Source organism: Astatotilapia calliptera, chromosome 11 (genome assembly GCF_900246225.1).
Source record: "Astatotilapia calliptera chromosome 11, fAstCal1.2, whole genome shotgun sequence".
NCBI classification, from domain to species: domain Eukaryota; kingdom Metazoa; phylum Chordata; class Actinopteri; order Cichliformes; family Cichlidae; genus Astatotilapia; species Astatotilapia calliptera.
In genome coordinates, this window is record NC_039312.1 from 17573390 (window position 1) to 17592006 (window position 18617).

The 18617-nt window shown below is 40.9% G+C and overlaps 1 protein-coding gene across 4 annotated transcripts in view; it reads right to left on the bottom strand.

Moving 5' to 3' along the window:
- The window catches only part of fhod3b (formin homology 2 domain containing 3b), a 94534-nt gene that overhangs the window by 74921 nt on the left and 996 nt on the right, over positions 1-18617 (bottom strand). For all 4 annotated transcript variants that reach the window (XM_026185382.1, XM_026185381.1, XM_026185379.1 and 1 more), the window contains exons 2-3: positions 12595-12701; positions 5835-5899 (exon numbers count right to left, since the gene is read on the bottom strand). In XM_026185382.1, the coding sequence (XP_026041167.1) occupies positions 5835-5899; positions 12595-12701 (172 nt within the window). The remainder of the gene's footprint in view (positions 1-5834; positions 5900-12594; positions 12702-18617) is intronic.

The window sequence follows — 18617 nt, forward strand, 5'->3', positions numbered from 1 at the left end:
TTTGTGCAATATGTGAAGCAAATCTACAGCAGAGCAATTAACTCTAATCCCGTTAAATAGATTTTTATATATATGGAACATTTTTGTATTTTAGGGGCGACGACAGAGGGACGTAACGCAAAATGAATGGAAACACTGAGCTGCACTGTTGCACGTAAACGCCACATTAACCTAAGCCATGTTGTTATCTCACTGCATGTGGCTGTTGGGCTCACGGCCAAACAGAAAGAACATTTAAAAAAGCAGAATGAGTCAAAGTGTGAGATGAGCCTTCCAGTGATCTCGTGTTACTATCAGCTATGATTTGAACAGCAAGACCCATTCCCCTCACTTTTCTTGTTTGCTGCCTCAGATTTCTCTTCTTTGGCACAGCGTTGTTTAGGTTGGCCTCCTGGGGAGACTCTGAGACCATGATCCCATTTTGGAGTCTCTTTGAGGCCAGTGAAAGCGATGGCAGTCCAGGCCATTTGATCATCTTACGTCTCCCACGTGCCATGTGATATGCATGTTTTTAATTATTCTCCTCTTGCCTGGCACTCCCCTGCCTCAAATGTGGCTTGTTATTGGATTTTATTGCTTTGATTTGACTCCAAAGTGTGGTGACTCCAACCCTGGGGATTTTCTCTATGTACATACAGCCATCTAAATATGCATCGTGACAGACATGAAGGATTAAAATGGTGATAACAATCAAATAGGAAATTCAAATAAATATTTTTAACTTGGAAAATAAATCCCTTGTTTCCTTACAAAATTGTAGCAAAAACTTCATGCAGATCCTAAGTTTTTAATAACCAAGTTAACTACTGGAGTTACTTTTATGTGTGTGGACAAAAAGTGCAGATCGCTAAGTACATATCTGGCAGGGTGTCTGGAAAAAACAGACACTGTGGCTGGGAGCAACACGAAAACCCACAGGTGATCTTATCATTTTAAGCTATTGTGCTGACATCACCCATTCACCCACACAATAATAGATTAATTAGACAAACAAACATGTAAAGAGCCCAAGCTCTTAATGTGCACTGTTAGTTGCCAGGAACTAATCTTCCAGCATGGTGTGCAGAGGGATAATTGAAGAAAATTTACAGCTCATAGTCTTCCACTTTAACGACCACAGAGTTTTCAGTTGTGAACCTGAAGATCAAAACTACCAATTTGACAAAATTATAGCTTTAAGAGAAAACACAAGTCAACAACGAGCGGTCACAATGATTCATGCCCTGAGCCCGGATTATAAGAGGTTGTAAAAGACAAGGCAGATAATCCAGCGAGAATGTGTCGCCTCTGATTACAGCTGCCACTCTTCAGCTGGGATCAGTGTGTTGACAGATGAACCTGCTCTCAAAGGGAAATATCAACAAACTTGAGCTTTGAAATGTATGATTTCGACCTCTGACAATAGAAGGCATTTGCTAATAAGAAAGAAAAAGCTTTGCACTACCCTAACTTGTGATGGCTCTCTATGGGTATTACAGTGACAACATAATTTGCAGACTGCAGCTGACAGATTTACCACATCAGATATTTAGCTTTGCATAAATCACACGATTTGGCACAGGAGCAAGCTCTGATCATATACACTTACCTGACAGTTTGTTAGGTACACCTCTTCAACTCCTCAGTAAAACAAGTATTAGCCAATCACATTCTAGCATTTCAATAGATGTAGGCATCGTAGAGTTGACCTGCTGACGATTAAACACAGTATCAGAATGGGGAAAAAAGGTGATCTGAGAGACTTTGAAGATGGGATGGTTGTTGATGCCAAAGGGGTTGATATGAGTATTTCAGAAACTGCTGATCTACTGGGATTTTCCACATAACAATCTCTAGGATTTATAGAGAATGGTCTAAAAAGAGAAAATGGAAAAACAAAAAGGCATTTGAAAATGCCTTGTTGCTACCCTGAAGTTAGAGGGGAATGGCCTAGACCAGCGGTCACCAACCTTTTTTGCGCCACGGACCGATTTGTGCCCAACAATATTTTCACGGACCGGCCTTTAAGGTGTCGCGGATAAATACAACAAAATAAAACTAGTACCGGTACTGAAAAAAAGAAGATTTATTCATAACACATGTGAAAAGACCCAGGAAAACCGAGTTAACGATAAAAACGATAACAAAATAACGCTGAAAACCGATATAAACCCTGAAAAGCATACATTTCACACCCGAGTCTCAACTCTCACGGCTCGGTACCAAATGACTCGGCCCGTGGCCCGGGGGTTGGGGATCGCTGGCCTAGACTACTTTGATAGCTGATAGGAATGAGAGAGTAAGTCAATTAACAACTCATTGTAACCGCGCACGAGACATTGAACCTTGAAGCAGATCCAGACAGAAATCAGCTTCTGCTGTAACATTCAGATGGTGCGATCAGAGTTTGGTGTGAGCATGAAAACAGGGATTAAGCCTGGCTTCCATCAATGTTTCAGGTTGGTGTTGTGGTGTAATGGCATTTGGGATATTTTCTTGGAACACATTTTGCATTATTAAACCACACAGTCTACCCGAGTATCATTGCTAACCACGATTATACTTTTACGACTACAGTGTGCCCATCTTCTGATGGCTGCTTCGAACAAATGACCTCCACAGTTCCCAGTTTTCACTTCAATCCATGTCATGGATGTGCAATCGACAAATTTGCAGCAACTGTGTGTGTGATGCCATCATAACAATAAGATAGACAAATCTCTCTCTGAGAAATGTTTTCAGCCTCTTGTTGAATCAGTAAAGAAGAATTAAGGCAACTTCGAAGGCAAAAGCGGGCCCATCGCAGCCCACTGAGTCTATATCCACATATGATTCCACAGAAAGCTATTTTGGAATTTTTACTTTGTGAGAACTGCTAATGATTACAAAGCACATGTGACATTTGTTAATTCTTAACTTGGTATCCCTATTAAAACATTCTGCGGCTCACACTAATACATCTGTCTGTCTTCAGCCTCTTCATGCCATGACAACACAGCAACTCCCGCAGCTTCAGAAACAAAACTGCACTTAAAAAGAGGACTGGCAGACAACAGGAAAATAATCACGAGATTGCTTTAATCAGGCCCTCAATACCACATCTAGTTCACCAACAACAATAACAGCCTAAAGATCTAAACAGACCGGGCCCGACGCTAACGCACTGAGAGGGACAAGCTGAGGTTATTGTCTAAATCCCGAGCTGCTATGCTGGTCCTACAAAATGCAAACAAAGCTCAAACTATAACTTCTACAGGTTATCCAAAGACAAAAAATGAATCAAATGAAACCTTATGACATAAATACAAATACCTAAACAGCTTCAGACTGCCTCCACATAGTGCTCTGGATCTTTTATAGTGAGATATCCATTCCACTGTTATTCATTACATTCATCATTGCCGAGCACTGTTTATGGCCTCTAAGCTCCAGGAAGGCTCATACTAACAAGCCAATCTAGTCAAATAGTCACCTGAACACCATAAAAGTGAACACAAGTCATTTAGGCTTCATTTATCGTAAATGTTAGCGATTATAAAACAGCTCAAGATAATGAAAATACGCTTAGCTAAAACATAGTTTAGTGCCAGGTAGGTACTTTTAGCACACAAAGAAACCAGATGATCTCACTTTGTGATTACAACAGCAGCGGATTAGTAAAAAGCAGTTTAATAAACCATTAACTCCTTGGGTGAAGCATTTCCTTCCTCCCCTCTGTTGCACAGATTTCTGTCTTGACATATGCATGTGAGTGCTAATGACTATGATTAAGGAAGCCCGGATTAGGTCTCGCTGTGGTTCATGACACATACACACAGACAGACAAATAGAAAGCTGCCCCTGTGATGAGTACATTTGGAGAAAGCCAAAAAACCCAGATAACGTAAACAAGGCAATGTACGGCTTAATTCAAACTTGAAATACACGCAACGTGTTTTCCACAAAATAGTGCTAAATGATACCGATTAGAATACACACCGCTGTAACCAACTCATCACTCATGTTCATGAAGGGGGCCTCTAGGATAAACAGAATATCTTAACGACGTGGGTGTACTATTCTAGCACACAATCTTAAGTGTGCTTAAGTGTGCAAAAAAGAAAAAGAAAATCCAGAGCTTTAGACAATCTTAGTGTTAAAGCTACTTTAATGCCTCCGTACATCTATTACTGGCTCTTGTACAAACATATTTTATTACAACAGAGTGCAGCTTTCTTTTTATTTTATTGCACGTGATTATTGATTATATGCAGACAAAAGAATGTGGCCAGCTAAAGAACAAAGTCACTGAAATTTATAGGCATTTTAGAGAAATACTCTATCCGTTAATACAGAGCAAGGGCAAAGCCTGAAGTATAGCACGCCATTTGTGCTTGGGAAACTAATGAATTATGTACTACACATAACAAGAAAATCACCCAGTAATTCTGTACTCATGGGGCTACGAGGTAAGCTCACTAGTCAGATAAAATTAGGCTCAAATGTCTGGACAATTTACAGTAACAGTGACCACCTCAGCTTGAGGAAATAAATCAGCTAACCACCCAGGCATTCACTGAGGGAGACTGGAGAGGGGCAACAGGTGGCTGTCAACTTAGAGAGAAAGAGGGTCATCATCCACTTAGAGAAGAGCAGCAAGTCTGTCGGTCACTCCCCAGGCTCCACTAAGCTAAGCCAAGCACCAGCAGGAGGAGAGAAGAAAGCCAGTTCAGTTGTGAGTTGTGTTCAGCCAAATATTCACAAGTACAGCCACGTTAAACGTGTGACATGTTACATCAAGCACTGATTAGAAATGACTTTTGGTTATCCACTGTTATTAAATCAGTATCGTTAACAACAAGAATTTAACGATGCATAACATATGATAGGTCTACTGTATCAATTACATAATTACAGTGTAAAACACATGAAAGAGAAATCCTTTTTTGCAATCAACATGTGCAAACTTGAGTTAATCAGGTTGGAGGAAAAGCTGTGTTTCTCCGTTGTCTCATCAGTCCCTGAACGAGCAATTTTCCCAACCTTTCCATTATCATCAGCAGGTACAATAAACAACCAAGAAGGACCCTCAGATAGTTCTCTCATCATAGTGACCTCATTCAAATGAAAAATGTCTGTGTTTTTGGTTCACTTGTACTGCAAGCAGCTAAATATAAAATCTGACAATTTACAGCCTAATAGCCTTTGCAGACCTTGGGTTATTTTTGCACTTGATGCCTGCAGAGGAGGCATGTGTTCCTCCGAATGACATTACCGACAGCCTCAATGCTCTACTGGAAAATGACTTCTTAAAAGCATGTGGAGTAATTTATTGTATTAAAAATATTGAAAAAAAAAGGTAACAAAACAGATAAAACCTTGTTGGTTTAATCTTTCCATAAAGATGTGGAAAAATAAAGTAGCTAAATCTAAATCAGAGAGTACAATGCAGTTAGTAAAAGATTAGCCATCCTCAGTTTAATCAAAAGGCTTTTTGTGTGTGAGCGTATGGGTCGGCACACATGCCATGTGCATGCATGTTTGCATATGTTTTCACTCAGCTCTATGCTGGTTCCCTCACATTACTCAAAGATACCAGGAGGCCCAATTAAACAAAGTGACAGAACCCAGTAAGTCCAAAAACATAAAATGTTTTCAGGGTTTGCTCCGTGCCAGTGCTCTGTGTTCGTACTGTTGCTGAAACGGTGCTGTCACTTGGCTTTTTTCCACAAGTGCTGCTGTGCAACTTTTACAAGGATCTACATAAAATAATCAACTGGTGACAGAGCTAATTAAAGCTGATGTAGTCAGAAGGAGACAAATTATAGAGGGAAATGTGACAAATGCAGAGTTTGGAGCACAGTTTTATTACTCACCGATGCACGCGTGAACTCTGACTGATAGCTGCGTTCGAAGAATGATGCCGTGTTTCTTTCCTCGTCTACAAAGACAAAAGACAAACGGAGATAAAGCAACATGTCAGAAGGTATTGGACCATTGTGATCATTTCAATTTTCATGTGCGTGCCAGACATAGGTGCACATGTTGACAGGATAATGGAGCTGAAACGCTGTTGTTAAATGGTGCAAAATGATCTTCGAGCCTTTTTCAACAAGTTATTCTGTTCCGTTTCAGGCAACATTTGCAGTTTGAACACAGCAGGAAGCAGATCAGGGAAAAGGTCTTCATCAATGAAAATGAAGGATGGGAGCAACTCTGAGGTCAGCTCCACCCCCTGCGTTAATGGAGATATGCCAAGACCCTGTCAGCATCCTGTCAAGAGCTCACAATGTGCGAATGAAAATCAAAAACAAAGAAGACAACAATGCCCCTGAATGCTATTCAGTCCTGATAGTGAATGTGAGAACAGTTTAGATCCCTCAAAAGTTAATTCTCTAGTGTCTGTGAACAGACACTGAAGTTTGCAAAAGTTCAACTCTCAATACTTTGCTGCTCCCATACTCGGTGTGTGGTACTCCCAGACCTAATCATTTAACAGTTTTTAATTACTTTCATTTTAAAAATAAAAAAATTATAAAGTAGGTTGGTTGATCACTGTTTTGCTTGAGGTTAGATCCTTCATTGGGCCTTTAACCTCCCAACTACCTAAAGAAACACACAAACAAACCTAGCAGGCCAAATGTAGACAAGAGCACAGCAGGTAGAGTTGCGCAACACCCCCCTACCCTCCCTTCCTAATTTGGCTCACTGACAAATGGGCTTTTATGCTGGCTGCATAGAGTTTGTGTGATTGTTCTGACCGGCGCAGTGCCAGCAGCAGACTGTCACTTTCAAACCGTCGGGCGTGAGCGGCTCTGACAGAAAGAGAAAAAACTGTATCGGTGCAGAAGGCACTTCCTACTGCTGCTTCGCCACATACAAACAGACCCAGACAGACTGACACACTGACATTTTTCCTGCCCCAACCAGTCAGCGGGAGGCCGAGCTGATACGCGCACAAGCGCGTGACATGACAGGGGAAGTCTGCTTATCCTCACTGTTTATCAAATATAATATCCCGCAACAGGCAGAGGCGACACAGGAGCAACATCTGTCAACAGGGCCCTTCGCTGCGAGATGAGACGGCAAACAGGAACTTTATCCCTTGTGATGCTGTTGAGGCAAATCGGTAACTAGACCCATTTTGTCACGAATGTCTGCTTTCTCTCCGCTTAGATGCAACAGTATCCCTGTGCTTAACCAAGACCTGAGGCTACACAGGCCAACGTGCTCATTATCAAATTAAACAAACGTGCATGGAATATAAGTGAGGTTTTCAGACCCCGACCCCCACCACCACCAATTAAACATGAAAATTGAACACTCCTGCAGACAGTGCTGCAGGCCTATAAAAGATGGAGCCCAAACCTTCTTAAACAATGAAAACTATAAAGAATGTCAGCTAAATAACAAATTGGGGGCATGCTGGTATATAATAGTGAGCCATGAAAATCTTGTGAGCCAAATTAACCTTGATTCATAATATACATGAAGCTTCTGAAATAGGTGAATCACTGAATTACTACTTTTTATAATATCACAAAAGGACTGAATGCAATCTAAACCACTTACTTCCTACTTATGTCATACTTCCTGACCATTACACAAGTCAAATGGTCAAAAGTAGAGCACTTGATAATAGATTAAATGAAAACATATGGACATTGTTATTTAGTATGAACATTTATAAAAAGTAGTGGGCATTTCAAGGCACCAACCAAATGCTCATCATCATCAATTTCTCTATCAAACATAGCAAACAGGAATGCAGCTGCAGAAAGTTAACAACTGTACCCGACAAAAAAAATAAATAAATAAAAATTTAAAAAATAAAACCTTACGTTCCCCATCTTGATTGCCCCTTTACTGCCCCGTTGTACAGCACCTCATAAAGCTCGGGCTTAATCCTCATACAGAGCAGCAGCAACTGGACCGGTGGATGCCTGCCAGCTCAATGCTCTCTGGCTTTATCTAAGGGAGCATTACTGGCCCTGTTTATAAAACATAACAAAATGTGTACCCACAGAAAGTGAACACACATACTTGGAATACAGTAAAGCCAGTACTTCCCCCTCAAAGACCAATTAATGCCAGACAAGAAGGCCCCGCTGAGGTCTACTGACTCAGCACTTCTTGGACACCCCTGTTCGAGAAGGCTCCCGTATCACTGCGTCTGTAGCGGGACCTCCAGTGCCCGAGTAAGCCAGGTGGGGTAAAGTTTTAAGTCTGACAATTACTCTGGTTCTTTTCAAGTCAACTTTTTCTTCTTCAAATGAAAACCTTGTGTGCTTCGAGCATCTATGAAACAATGTCCAAGTGGGTCAGAAAAAAAGCGAAAATAAAGAAAGCAGAGCTGCCCTCGGAGACATGAAAGGATGTGATGAGAAACGCTGAATTTCTGAGGCCTTCAGAGCAAGAACGGATAGATTTTTAATATGTCTGACTTTTGAATAGTTGTCAAACACATCAGAAACACTCAATAAAACCAGCAAGAGCATTTTCAGCATATAATTGCTGGCTTTCTAACAGAAATTACATCTACTACAGCGTGAAATGCGAAAAGGTGAAAGAAAATGCTAAAATAAAATCCACATGCTGAATCCATTATCCAGTCAATAACAGCATTTCATGTTATCCTATAAAGACAAGCCAGGGAATATGTCTTACAATGTGTCAAGCTCGACACATAACTCAACACTATCGCACAACACTGTTTTTCCCCTAAAAGATCAAAACAAATTTGCTACAACTTTTCTATCCATCCTGGTCCTACGAGAACACGTCCCGCATACTCCACCTCCAACTACAGTGCCAAAAAAACAGCGTGTGTGTCAATCTATCACAGCTAGAATACACACACACTCTGCCAGGAACTGTGCAGATATGCCTCTGCACGTGTCTGAACTACATGGTCAGTTTGTAACCAGAAGTGGGGTGGTATCAGAGAGGGGACAAGGGGATTTACGAGTCACAATCTTGTATAGCTGAGCTACATAACGTGGCGTGGAAGTGATTATGGCCCTTAAGCTCCCGTGACATGGATATCTCCTGGCTCTCGCAGCGTTCTGTCAGAGGATCATACTTTAATCTGATTGTAAAGACACTAGGTATGACACAGGCGCCTCAGGAATGTAACCTGTCATTAATATCAATTACAGATGGATTCAATTGCCAATGATCAGGGGAGCTCAGAACTATTGCACTACTCCCTTTTCTAGTAGTAGGTGACTTAGCTTAAAGCTAAAATAGTGAAAGCATGATGAAAGCATCATTTTCGCTTGTCATCTGAAGTTATTGCAGGAGGTTTATTTTGAGATAAACGTGGAAAACCCAGAAAGTAAAAAACAACCGTTGGTTTTGTCTGGCAAGTCAGCTTTTTTTTTTCTTCTTTACGTTAAATACTCGGGTGTTATGACTGCTGCTGACAGATCATATGCAGTAAAAATGAGAGCGAAAACAAAACAAAATGGAACAAGTAAGGGTGAAATCCCTCATCAGACCTTTTATTGGCTCAATAATCATCAAATCAAGAACACTGAGCAGTGGGGGGCGTAATTCTGGGCCCATCAGCACCGTAAAAAGCCAATGAGCAGCACTGCCCTATTTTTACTAAATAATTGGCTAACCACCTTCACCCCCCCCCCAGCCTCCTCAGACAACGCTGTGTGGGTTTAATGACACACATCCATACCAGCTCGTGCCAGCTGGCACAACACCGACCCATGCAGGCTCAGTCTTTGACGAGAGAAGAAGTGGACCACTTTAACCTCACAGCTCTTAATAGCCTCCAATAAGCTCCTAACAATTTCAGCTGGAACTGGGAAAGGCCAGCGCTCCCAACTTCCAACAGAAACACCAAGCCAGAGAGCAGCTTATGAATTTCAAGTTAGACAAATAAATCCATACATGTTTGTGGTCCAACTGACCAGGAACTTTCATGCCAACCTTTGGTTTGTGATCATCTAAAGTGGGCAGTACATGAAGGATGTATCAACATACTGCACAGTACATGAAAAAATGTATGGAGCCAATAAAGTAAATGGCCAAGGAAAATGTATGAACCAGAAGTTAACCTAACACAACTGTGAACTTTTTCTTCATCCAGCTCCAGGAGCTGTGTCAAGCCAAAGCAATATCTACCTACACATTACGCAGAAACAATATGGCTAAATCGTTAGCTGAGTGTTAGGAGGGTGTATACTGTGTAGCTGCCCCAGTGCTCTAAATGAGAACCAAAGTAAAGTCACAAAGAGATGTGGGTGATTACTCATGAGACATGACTAGAACACAAGTGGTTAAGATTACAACCTTGGTGCCACTCGACACAAATAGATCAATTCGATGGAAATTCCAAGATTTTTCAGTCTACTAAAAAAAGGGCACCAGTATCACCACCGAACCAACTTTATAAAATCCTGCAACTGCTACTACTGCAAGGTCTTTTAAAAATACAACAAACACGATCATTTTAGTGACCTGCATGCAGATAAAATACCCTTGAGAGACTCACAAAACCTATGTGAGGAAAATCAGAGTCTCTTTTTCCTAGGAGACTCTCAGGTGGAGTAAAGACCTTCTCCTCTGTTCTTTTAATAGAGGAAGGCACAGTTCAAAAAAGGATCATTCGGAAAAGGGATCATTCATTCTAGATCCAAATAAGTATCATTAGACAAATCCCTTTAATAGTATTAAATTAGGCAAAGGAATATAGTAAAAATGTTTATTAATATGCATTCCCAGTGGCAAGGATCAGAGGTGTGGACTCGAGTCACATGACTTGGACTCGAGTCAGACTCGAGTCATTAATTTTATGACTTTAGACTTGACTTGAAAAAATGTTCTAAGACTTGTGACTTGACTTGGACTTTTACACCAATGACTTGGGACTTGAATTGGACTTGAACCGGTTTACTTGAAAAGACTTGATATTTTACCCCAAATATAAAATTTAACACGCATATTATAAGGAGATTGAAAATGTGACGTCATTCACGGGTAGAACCGCAAAGGATTCTGGGAACTCGTGGCAAGCGGTACTAGCGCACGCAGGCTTTCAATTAAAATCAGTCACACAGCGATAAAAAGAAACACAAAAATGTCAAGAAGCTGTTGTATTATTAACTGCAATAGCCGGTCGCATGACAGCCACGGGAAGCCGACGGGTAAAGAGATCGGTTGTTATCGGATTACGTCGTGGAAGAGAAATTGTTCGAGCCATGTTTCCGAAGTAACAAAGATGCGACGGATGGCCTGGATTGCAGCCATTCAAAGATCAAATATAACGTCCCAGAACACTCCAGCTCACAGGTTAGTCTGCTCCAAGCATTTACACAAAGGTCAGTCTGCTGTTGTAGTTAATGCGTCATTTTTCTTAACATAATTGGTGATATAGGTTACAAGCAAGTCTGGCGCTGAACAGAAATTGTCGCGCTATGCTCCTTTGTTTATTGTGCATAAATAGTAAATTGTCCTGACACAATATTGCGTTTCGCTTCTGTTATTATGGTACACTGACAAAAACACATACTTTTATTCACAGGATAAAACAGGTTTTTTGTATCACTAATTGCCCAGTACGATTACAGCATACAATATTATTGTCACTGCTACATTTCTGTGATGGGTACCAGAAATTATTTCTACTACTAATTAATTACCGTTGAGCTCAAAGGTCCTATTAATAAACGGTTAACGAATGAGTATTTATGAAGACGATTTGTGAGACTGGTAAACTTATGATACGTACGATGGTCTTTCGTTCTACACTGTGCGTTTCAAGGTCCTGTACCCATCCGTCGGTAAACTGTACCTGGGCTTGTTGCAGTGACCGGAAGTTACTAAACTTCATGAGTGTATGCACTCACTCCAAGAACCGTATAATTATAAATATGCATATAAATATGCTACAATGAGATAGCTGACTTCATCCAACTAGCAAATGTTTTCCAGGCTACGTTGGTGATACAGTTTTTTTTAATGTGTATGATATTTTTGTCATGCGATTTTAAAGCTGGTCCTACAACCGCATCCAAGAATAACATGCAGCTTATCTCAGAACTGTCGGTGAAAATTATTCTTGGAGCTAAGTTTAATTGAGCTGCATTTTAAAGAGGTGCAATTTCACAATTTGTGTATATTTTCTAAAGGATTAAATACTATAGCTTTTCCCTCTTGTCTTGCTTCAAATCTCTCTTCCACTAAAAATACTCACATTGTACTGAAATATGCCTGACTGTCAAGATTTTTTTAAGTCAGACTGTTGTAATCAAAAGCTTTAAAATCACTCAGTCCCCCCCCCCCCCAAAAGAAAAAAAAAGTATTTGCACCGCTATTTGACCACAGCAACAGGAACAATCTATTCCTGGACAATCAAAACCTGGCAAGCATCGTACATTACTGTATCCACCTGCTAGACCGTGCCAGTCCCACTTTAGTTTTCAGCCTGAGTGGCTCTGGCATCAGTCTGAGCAGCACCTTTTGAAGTGCAAGGAATATTAAGGCCAAGTTTTTTAACGCCAGAATCTAGTTTTATTTCAGCTTTTTAAATTCAGCACAGTGTAGAGAATGTTCTTCATTTCGGCGGCTGTGCACATTCGCCGAGAGTGGAGACAGGAATGGCGGCGATTATTATCTTACCCTCCATCCTCCTGAAATCCCTCCAGTTCATCTCGCTGTTCTGCCAGCGTAGATTCCAGGTCCAAGTAGCTTCCATTATGGGACAGCTGAAGGGCACAGTCATCGGGCTAAACAGGAAAAAGGCACAGTCAGCATGTATTCAAAATGCTGTGTTAAGAGATATTTATGAGCATTGACAGTGGAAAGATGCTTTGGGAGCTTCTGAATTGAATGACACACATCAGCTGAACAAATGGCACTGACATCCAGGGGGTTTGAATAACTATTTGTGTTTCACGGCCATGCAGGCACACAACTTTAAAACTACACACAAATGACTCGTAAGAATTTTAGACAAGTAACTTTCTTTAAATATTTTAAAAACTTTGCTGTTTCGATGGCTCCACAGACACATGCGTAGCATATTTCAGGTCTATGTCTGTTCGCCGTGAACCACAGAAGGCTCTTTTATCAGCTCCTGTCAGTGCTCTACAATGAAAAACTGTGCAAGGTTGCAGAGAAGTCATGCAGATTTGAACAAGCTTGGCAGTCTGCTGCCTCTTATCTCGCTGCTCTCCTGTCTGATAAACTATCATCACATATGATGACTTTGCAGAGGAGGTATGATTTGTCTGGTCTTGAATGGTTGTCATCACCAGACTGTGGTCAAAGAGATGAAGAATGAGAGTGACTGTTCACTTGTCTGGTTGACCTCCAAATTGGAGATATTAACCTATTTATATTCAGAGTCTGTCAGCTCCACAGGACAGCGGCTCCAACAGCGAAGCAGAGTAAAGGAAAACAAATACCATTATGGGAGGGCGAACATATGATGCGAGTGCAGAGAGTGGCACTGCTCTGCACCATCAACAATCCGAGTGTCTAAACCAACAACGATTTGTACAAATACGTTGAACTCCAGTAACCTGTCTTTTTTGTCAGCCCTCACTTGGGCTTTGTAAAGCAACAAAGGCAATGATACCCTTCCATAAATACTACTTACATAGGCAGCCTGCAAGAATTTCTCTCTTAATGCACAACACATGTAAACATAAGTTTAACATGCAAAACCATGTGTTTTTTAAATCGGACCAGTTATTGCCTGGTCCGATGCAGTTCAATTTCCTTCCGCATATGACAGTAACTTAATTAAACGTGAAAGAACAACCCTGGGAAAGACATTACAGCTTTGATCTGTTCAGCCACTCTGCATTACTGCACTACAGCACTCAAGGACTGTGTCATATTTGAGAGCTGAAACAAAACATGTGGTTGGTTGGGATAACTTTCAGTCTCTCTCCAACTCACTCTCTGGCTCGGAGCTGTCTTGTTTGCTGCCCAAACCAAACGATTATTGGGAATATAAAAAGATGTAGAAGCGGAGCTGAATATCATTTTTCTAAAGGAGACATCGGGGGATGAGGCAAAACATGGGGTTGACGCAGGAGACAGGTGAGGAGATCGTGCCCTTTCCAAGACATCTGCAAGTCTTATTTGTAGATGTTCTTCAGGTGAGGCAGGGCGTGATAGAAAAAGACTTGCGAGTGAAAACAAGCACATCTATTCTGCACATAGTCGGTAGCGGGAAGCAAGTGATTCTCCAGATTACAAGACAGATTCTGGCCTGACAGGAAAACCAGGCATAGGGGCCCAAGTTAGGCCCATGATTTCTTCTTTTTTTTCCCTTCTGTTTTTTTATGCCTATGGACTGACATGCCTTTGAAAATAAAAAGAGGGATAGTAATATGAAATGTTGCATGACAGAGAAGACACTTTAAATCATACTGTATGGAGTGACCAGTAGCTGGGCCTTAAATAACCTGTAAGAAACTCAACAATCCCAGAAACAACGTATTTTTGTTGAATGTCAACTTTACGTTTCCAAATGTGGTTTCCTTAATGTTTGAAAAAAATATGTACTACATGACCATAAGTCAGTAGAGGTTAGCCTTTTTGTCCATCCATCTATTTTATTCCACTTATCCATTTCAGAGTTACAGGAGGGGCTGGAACACACCTTGGACATGTTGGCAGTCCGTTACAGGGCTAACGCAGAGAGACCGACAACCATTCACATTCACACCTGGAGAGGACTCACACAGGCACAGGGAGAAAATGCAAACTTCCCATGATGCACTGAGCATTTCACCTTCACTCACTTCTTTTCACTCTTTTGTACTTACTGTATATGCCGCTTTGCATTTAACTACTAGTTATTATTAATAATTAAATGGCTCTCGTCCACAGCGTGTCTTTTGTCCTGTCTCCCACCCCTCACCCCCAAGCAGCCTGGTTCTTCCTGTTAAAAGGGAGATTTCCCTTCCCACTGTTGCCATGTGCTTGCTCATGGGGGGGGGGGGGGGGTCATCTAATTGTTGGGGTTTTCTCTCTATTATTATAGGGTCTTTACGTTACAATATAAAGCTCCTTAAGGTGGCTATTCTTGTGATTTGGTGTTATATAAATAAAACTAAACTGAATTGTATAAGCCCTATAATTATGGCTGTGCAAATGCCACTAAATTACAATCCAAAAAACCCAAATACATTATTACAGGTAGATTTATCATTTTGCTATTTTATACTGTATATATTATACTTTAAATTATACTTTACATACTAAAAAAGGCGGATTAGATAACAAGACCAAACAAAATATTTGTACTCTTTCGGCTTCACTCTGTATCACAACCTGAACTGCACAAAACACTGGGCTGAATCTGCAGCTGTAACCAGTAATTAGCCAACTGTGGAACCAAGAAATGCAATTCCCCACACATGGGTTTGACTTGCAGACCAAAATCAACACAGGCAAGAAAAAAAACTTAAAAAAAAAAAACTTGCAGTGAATTACACAAGTTTGCCATTAACTAATCCCCATCTGTACACCCATCTTTTCTTCCATATAGCCATAAATCTATCCTCTAACCAGTGTCACTTTAGGCGCTCTTTATATAATCAGTGTGGATTACTTCACAGGAATTACAATGTACAACCAAGCCAGGTTGATGCACTTTAAACAGCTCTTAATCCAGGAATAAGTGCTACCAGATTATCAGAGGCAGAGACTTCTTTAGCTGTCTCCTGCCCAGGACTTGAACCCACAGTGGCCCTGTGATGGCCAAGTCCAGAGAAGCAACCACAAGCTCCTCTGCTCACACACTGAGGTCTGGCCTCTCCCTTCAACCACCATACTGTGGTCCACTGACCAGGAAGGCAGTTAAGGCAGAAAGAACTAAAAATAAACACCATGCAATTTCAAAATTAAAACTGCTATCTCACTCCAAATTTCTTTATATTCCAGATGGGAAAGACATTTGGAAAGCTAGCTGTAAGCAGCGATGAGGGGGCCAAGCAGTTCAGCCTGCAGTTTGATCTCATTGTGTTAAAAGTGTGGCTGTAAGCACTGAAGGGAAAAACAAGTTCTCTATTATTATTTATTTATACAAACAAAAAGTGGTGCCAGCACAAGAATCACTGATTTAAAGCAAACAGATCATCAGTTTGGAAACAAATGACATTTTTTGGTTCTTGCTATTTCTCCAAATGGTAAACTGCACTCTGACCCAAAAATGGGTCAAGAGTGTTGATGACATATGAACTCACTTCCTGTTTGGTAGCTCTAATGGAAACAGGGAATATGGTTCACTAGTAATGTGTGTTAACAGAGCTGCAACTTTGACCAGCGGAGTGCTCAACATGTAGACAGGACAACCCTTTTTTTTTTTTTTATTTAATCACACACAGGGGCTGCCATTCACTTGACCAGCAGAAGAAGACAGAGCACAGAAAACGGTAAAGACGTCTATATAGCAACCACAGTGGACTACAAATCAGTTTAGAGGATTAACATCTGGCCACTTTAAAAGCTTCACATTTGCTCGATAAGGTGGAGATGCAATTTGTGATATTTCTGTGAGAGCAAGTGATTTAAAACACATTACACCTGATGCATGAACACAAAACCACAACAGTAACCTTAATTTTCCTGTCCAGTCCAAGGCAACTTTTTCCTTCGATGTGTTCCTCTGAAAGGAGCTGAGACAACACTCCAAATTAAGAGAACCTCAAATCTGCATGACAATGTGTAAAAGAATTCAAAGGGAGCTCTGACAGGCCTGAAGCAGGAACCTACATTTTGCAGCATTTAACATAACTTCTCATTATGGGACAAAAAAATGCAGAAAAACAACTGTCCCACAAACTGAAATTGGTAAAGTGAGAGTCCATTCTTCAAGACCTCGCTTAAATTCTGTTTTTATAAACTGATGCAAGGCCTCTGGGCCACAAAACCCCAAAATACAAAACACAGAGAGAGAAGAAAGTAAATGAAGGAGTAATGAGCTATTGATTTGCCCTGAAAAACTGAATATTTTGAATAACTCTGAATAACGCTGAAGACAATGCATTATTCACTAGAAAACCAAATGTCTGGGTGAGGTGGGAATCACTCCCTTTTACCGAAGCAGCACAAAAGATACCAGATTTATATTATACAAAATGGTCTTCAAGCAGAATAAAAGATACTACAAACTATATTACACTATGATGTACTGTACATAAGACATACCATCACATTTCAAGTGAGTCTCCCACCCTCACTGAGAGTTTTCACTATTAAAAATTAACCTTGTGCAGCTATAAAAATCAGTTTCTACAAACTGATATTCGACTCTGTACAGCTACTTTTCCAAGTTGTCATCCCATGTATAACCCAATCCAGCACACACAACTGATCTCCACTCTGGAGAATGCCCACAGAAAATGACAGTAAAATCCCTAAAACAGCATATGTCAGCTGTTTTGATTGCCCCTGCACCATGTGTTGGTCACGTACTATTTATAACAGAATGGCCTGCACTGTAGGGATAAGACAGCCTTGCTGTATTCACAAGGTCGCACTAAAGTCTCGTTTTCAAACGTCTGATGGTGTGAATCAGGGAGCTGCTTGGTCAAGCGCGGCGACGCAGTTGCGTCACCCACCTGACTGTTTTTGTTTACGAGAAGAACAGGGACTTCCCCCTCAACTTACGGCTAACCACCAATGCCCATGTGACCAAATCTCACTAACCAGGCCCTGCGCAGCCAACCACAGGTACTCCCTCTCTGTCTGCTTTGCGGTCCAGCTGGTCTGCAGCTAAACTGAGACGGTGCAAAGTACATCAGCTCCTTGTTTGTGTTTTTAATTTTGCCCACTTCCTTTTCGGTGGAAAGCGTCCCCATCCCATGCTGCTGGTCAGACTGAGTAGGCTGCAGAATGAGAGCCTGGCTTGTGGTGATCCACAGCATCCTGAGGCTCCTATGACTTATCTCACCAGCTTGACTCAAACAAGATGGAGTACCACTGATCTGACAGAATGAATAAAGACCCAAATTAACTCCCCATTTATGCAACTTTCTACCCAGACTAAGACGAATGCTCAGTAAAAAGACTCAGCCTCAGATGATATGGTCTCTGTGATTTGTTTAAATTTAAAGGTCAGTAGATGGGGCTTCACAAAATCTAATCAAGAGGTAGAAATATGCCAAGACATTTAACTTCTGGAGGCATCCAAAGGGAGAAAAAGAAAATGAGTTTCAGGTCTACTTTTGTCAACTACTGTCTCCAACATTTTGGATCTTGGGAAGGCCATTGTTTGCAACCAAAAAGAATGTGCACTGCTTCACCTCCTCAAAAACCAAGCAGTAAATGGAGCCTGAAAATTGAGGGTGATCAAACACAAATACCTTTCTATTTCAGACTAAAGAAAAGCTGGTTAACAGAGTCAAAATACAAAAAAAGGGGCTAGAAAAAAAACACGTTTGATTAGGAAGACATGTTGCCAAATCAAAATCACAGATCTAATCAAGCCAAGTGGGAAATTACCCTTTTCCATCCGTCAAGAATTGACCAACTGAGCATGATTTGACCCAACCTACTTTATTCTCCACATGGGCTTCCAGTCTGTCCATTTATGACACTGCAAATAGGTCGCCTTCTCCCACAAATAAGTTGGTTTTTTTTTTCCTTTGAGGAGGTTAGATTTTCAAGTCAAACAATCATTA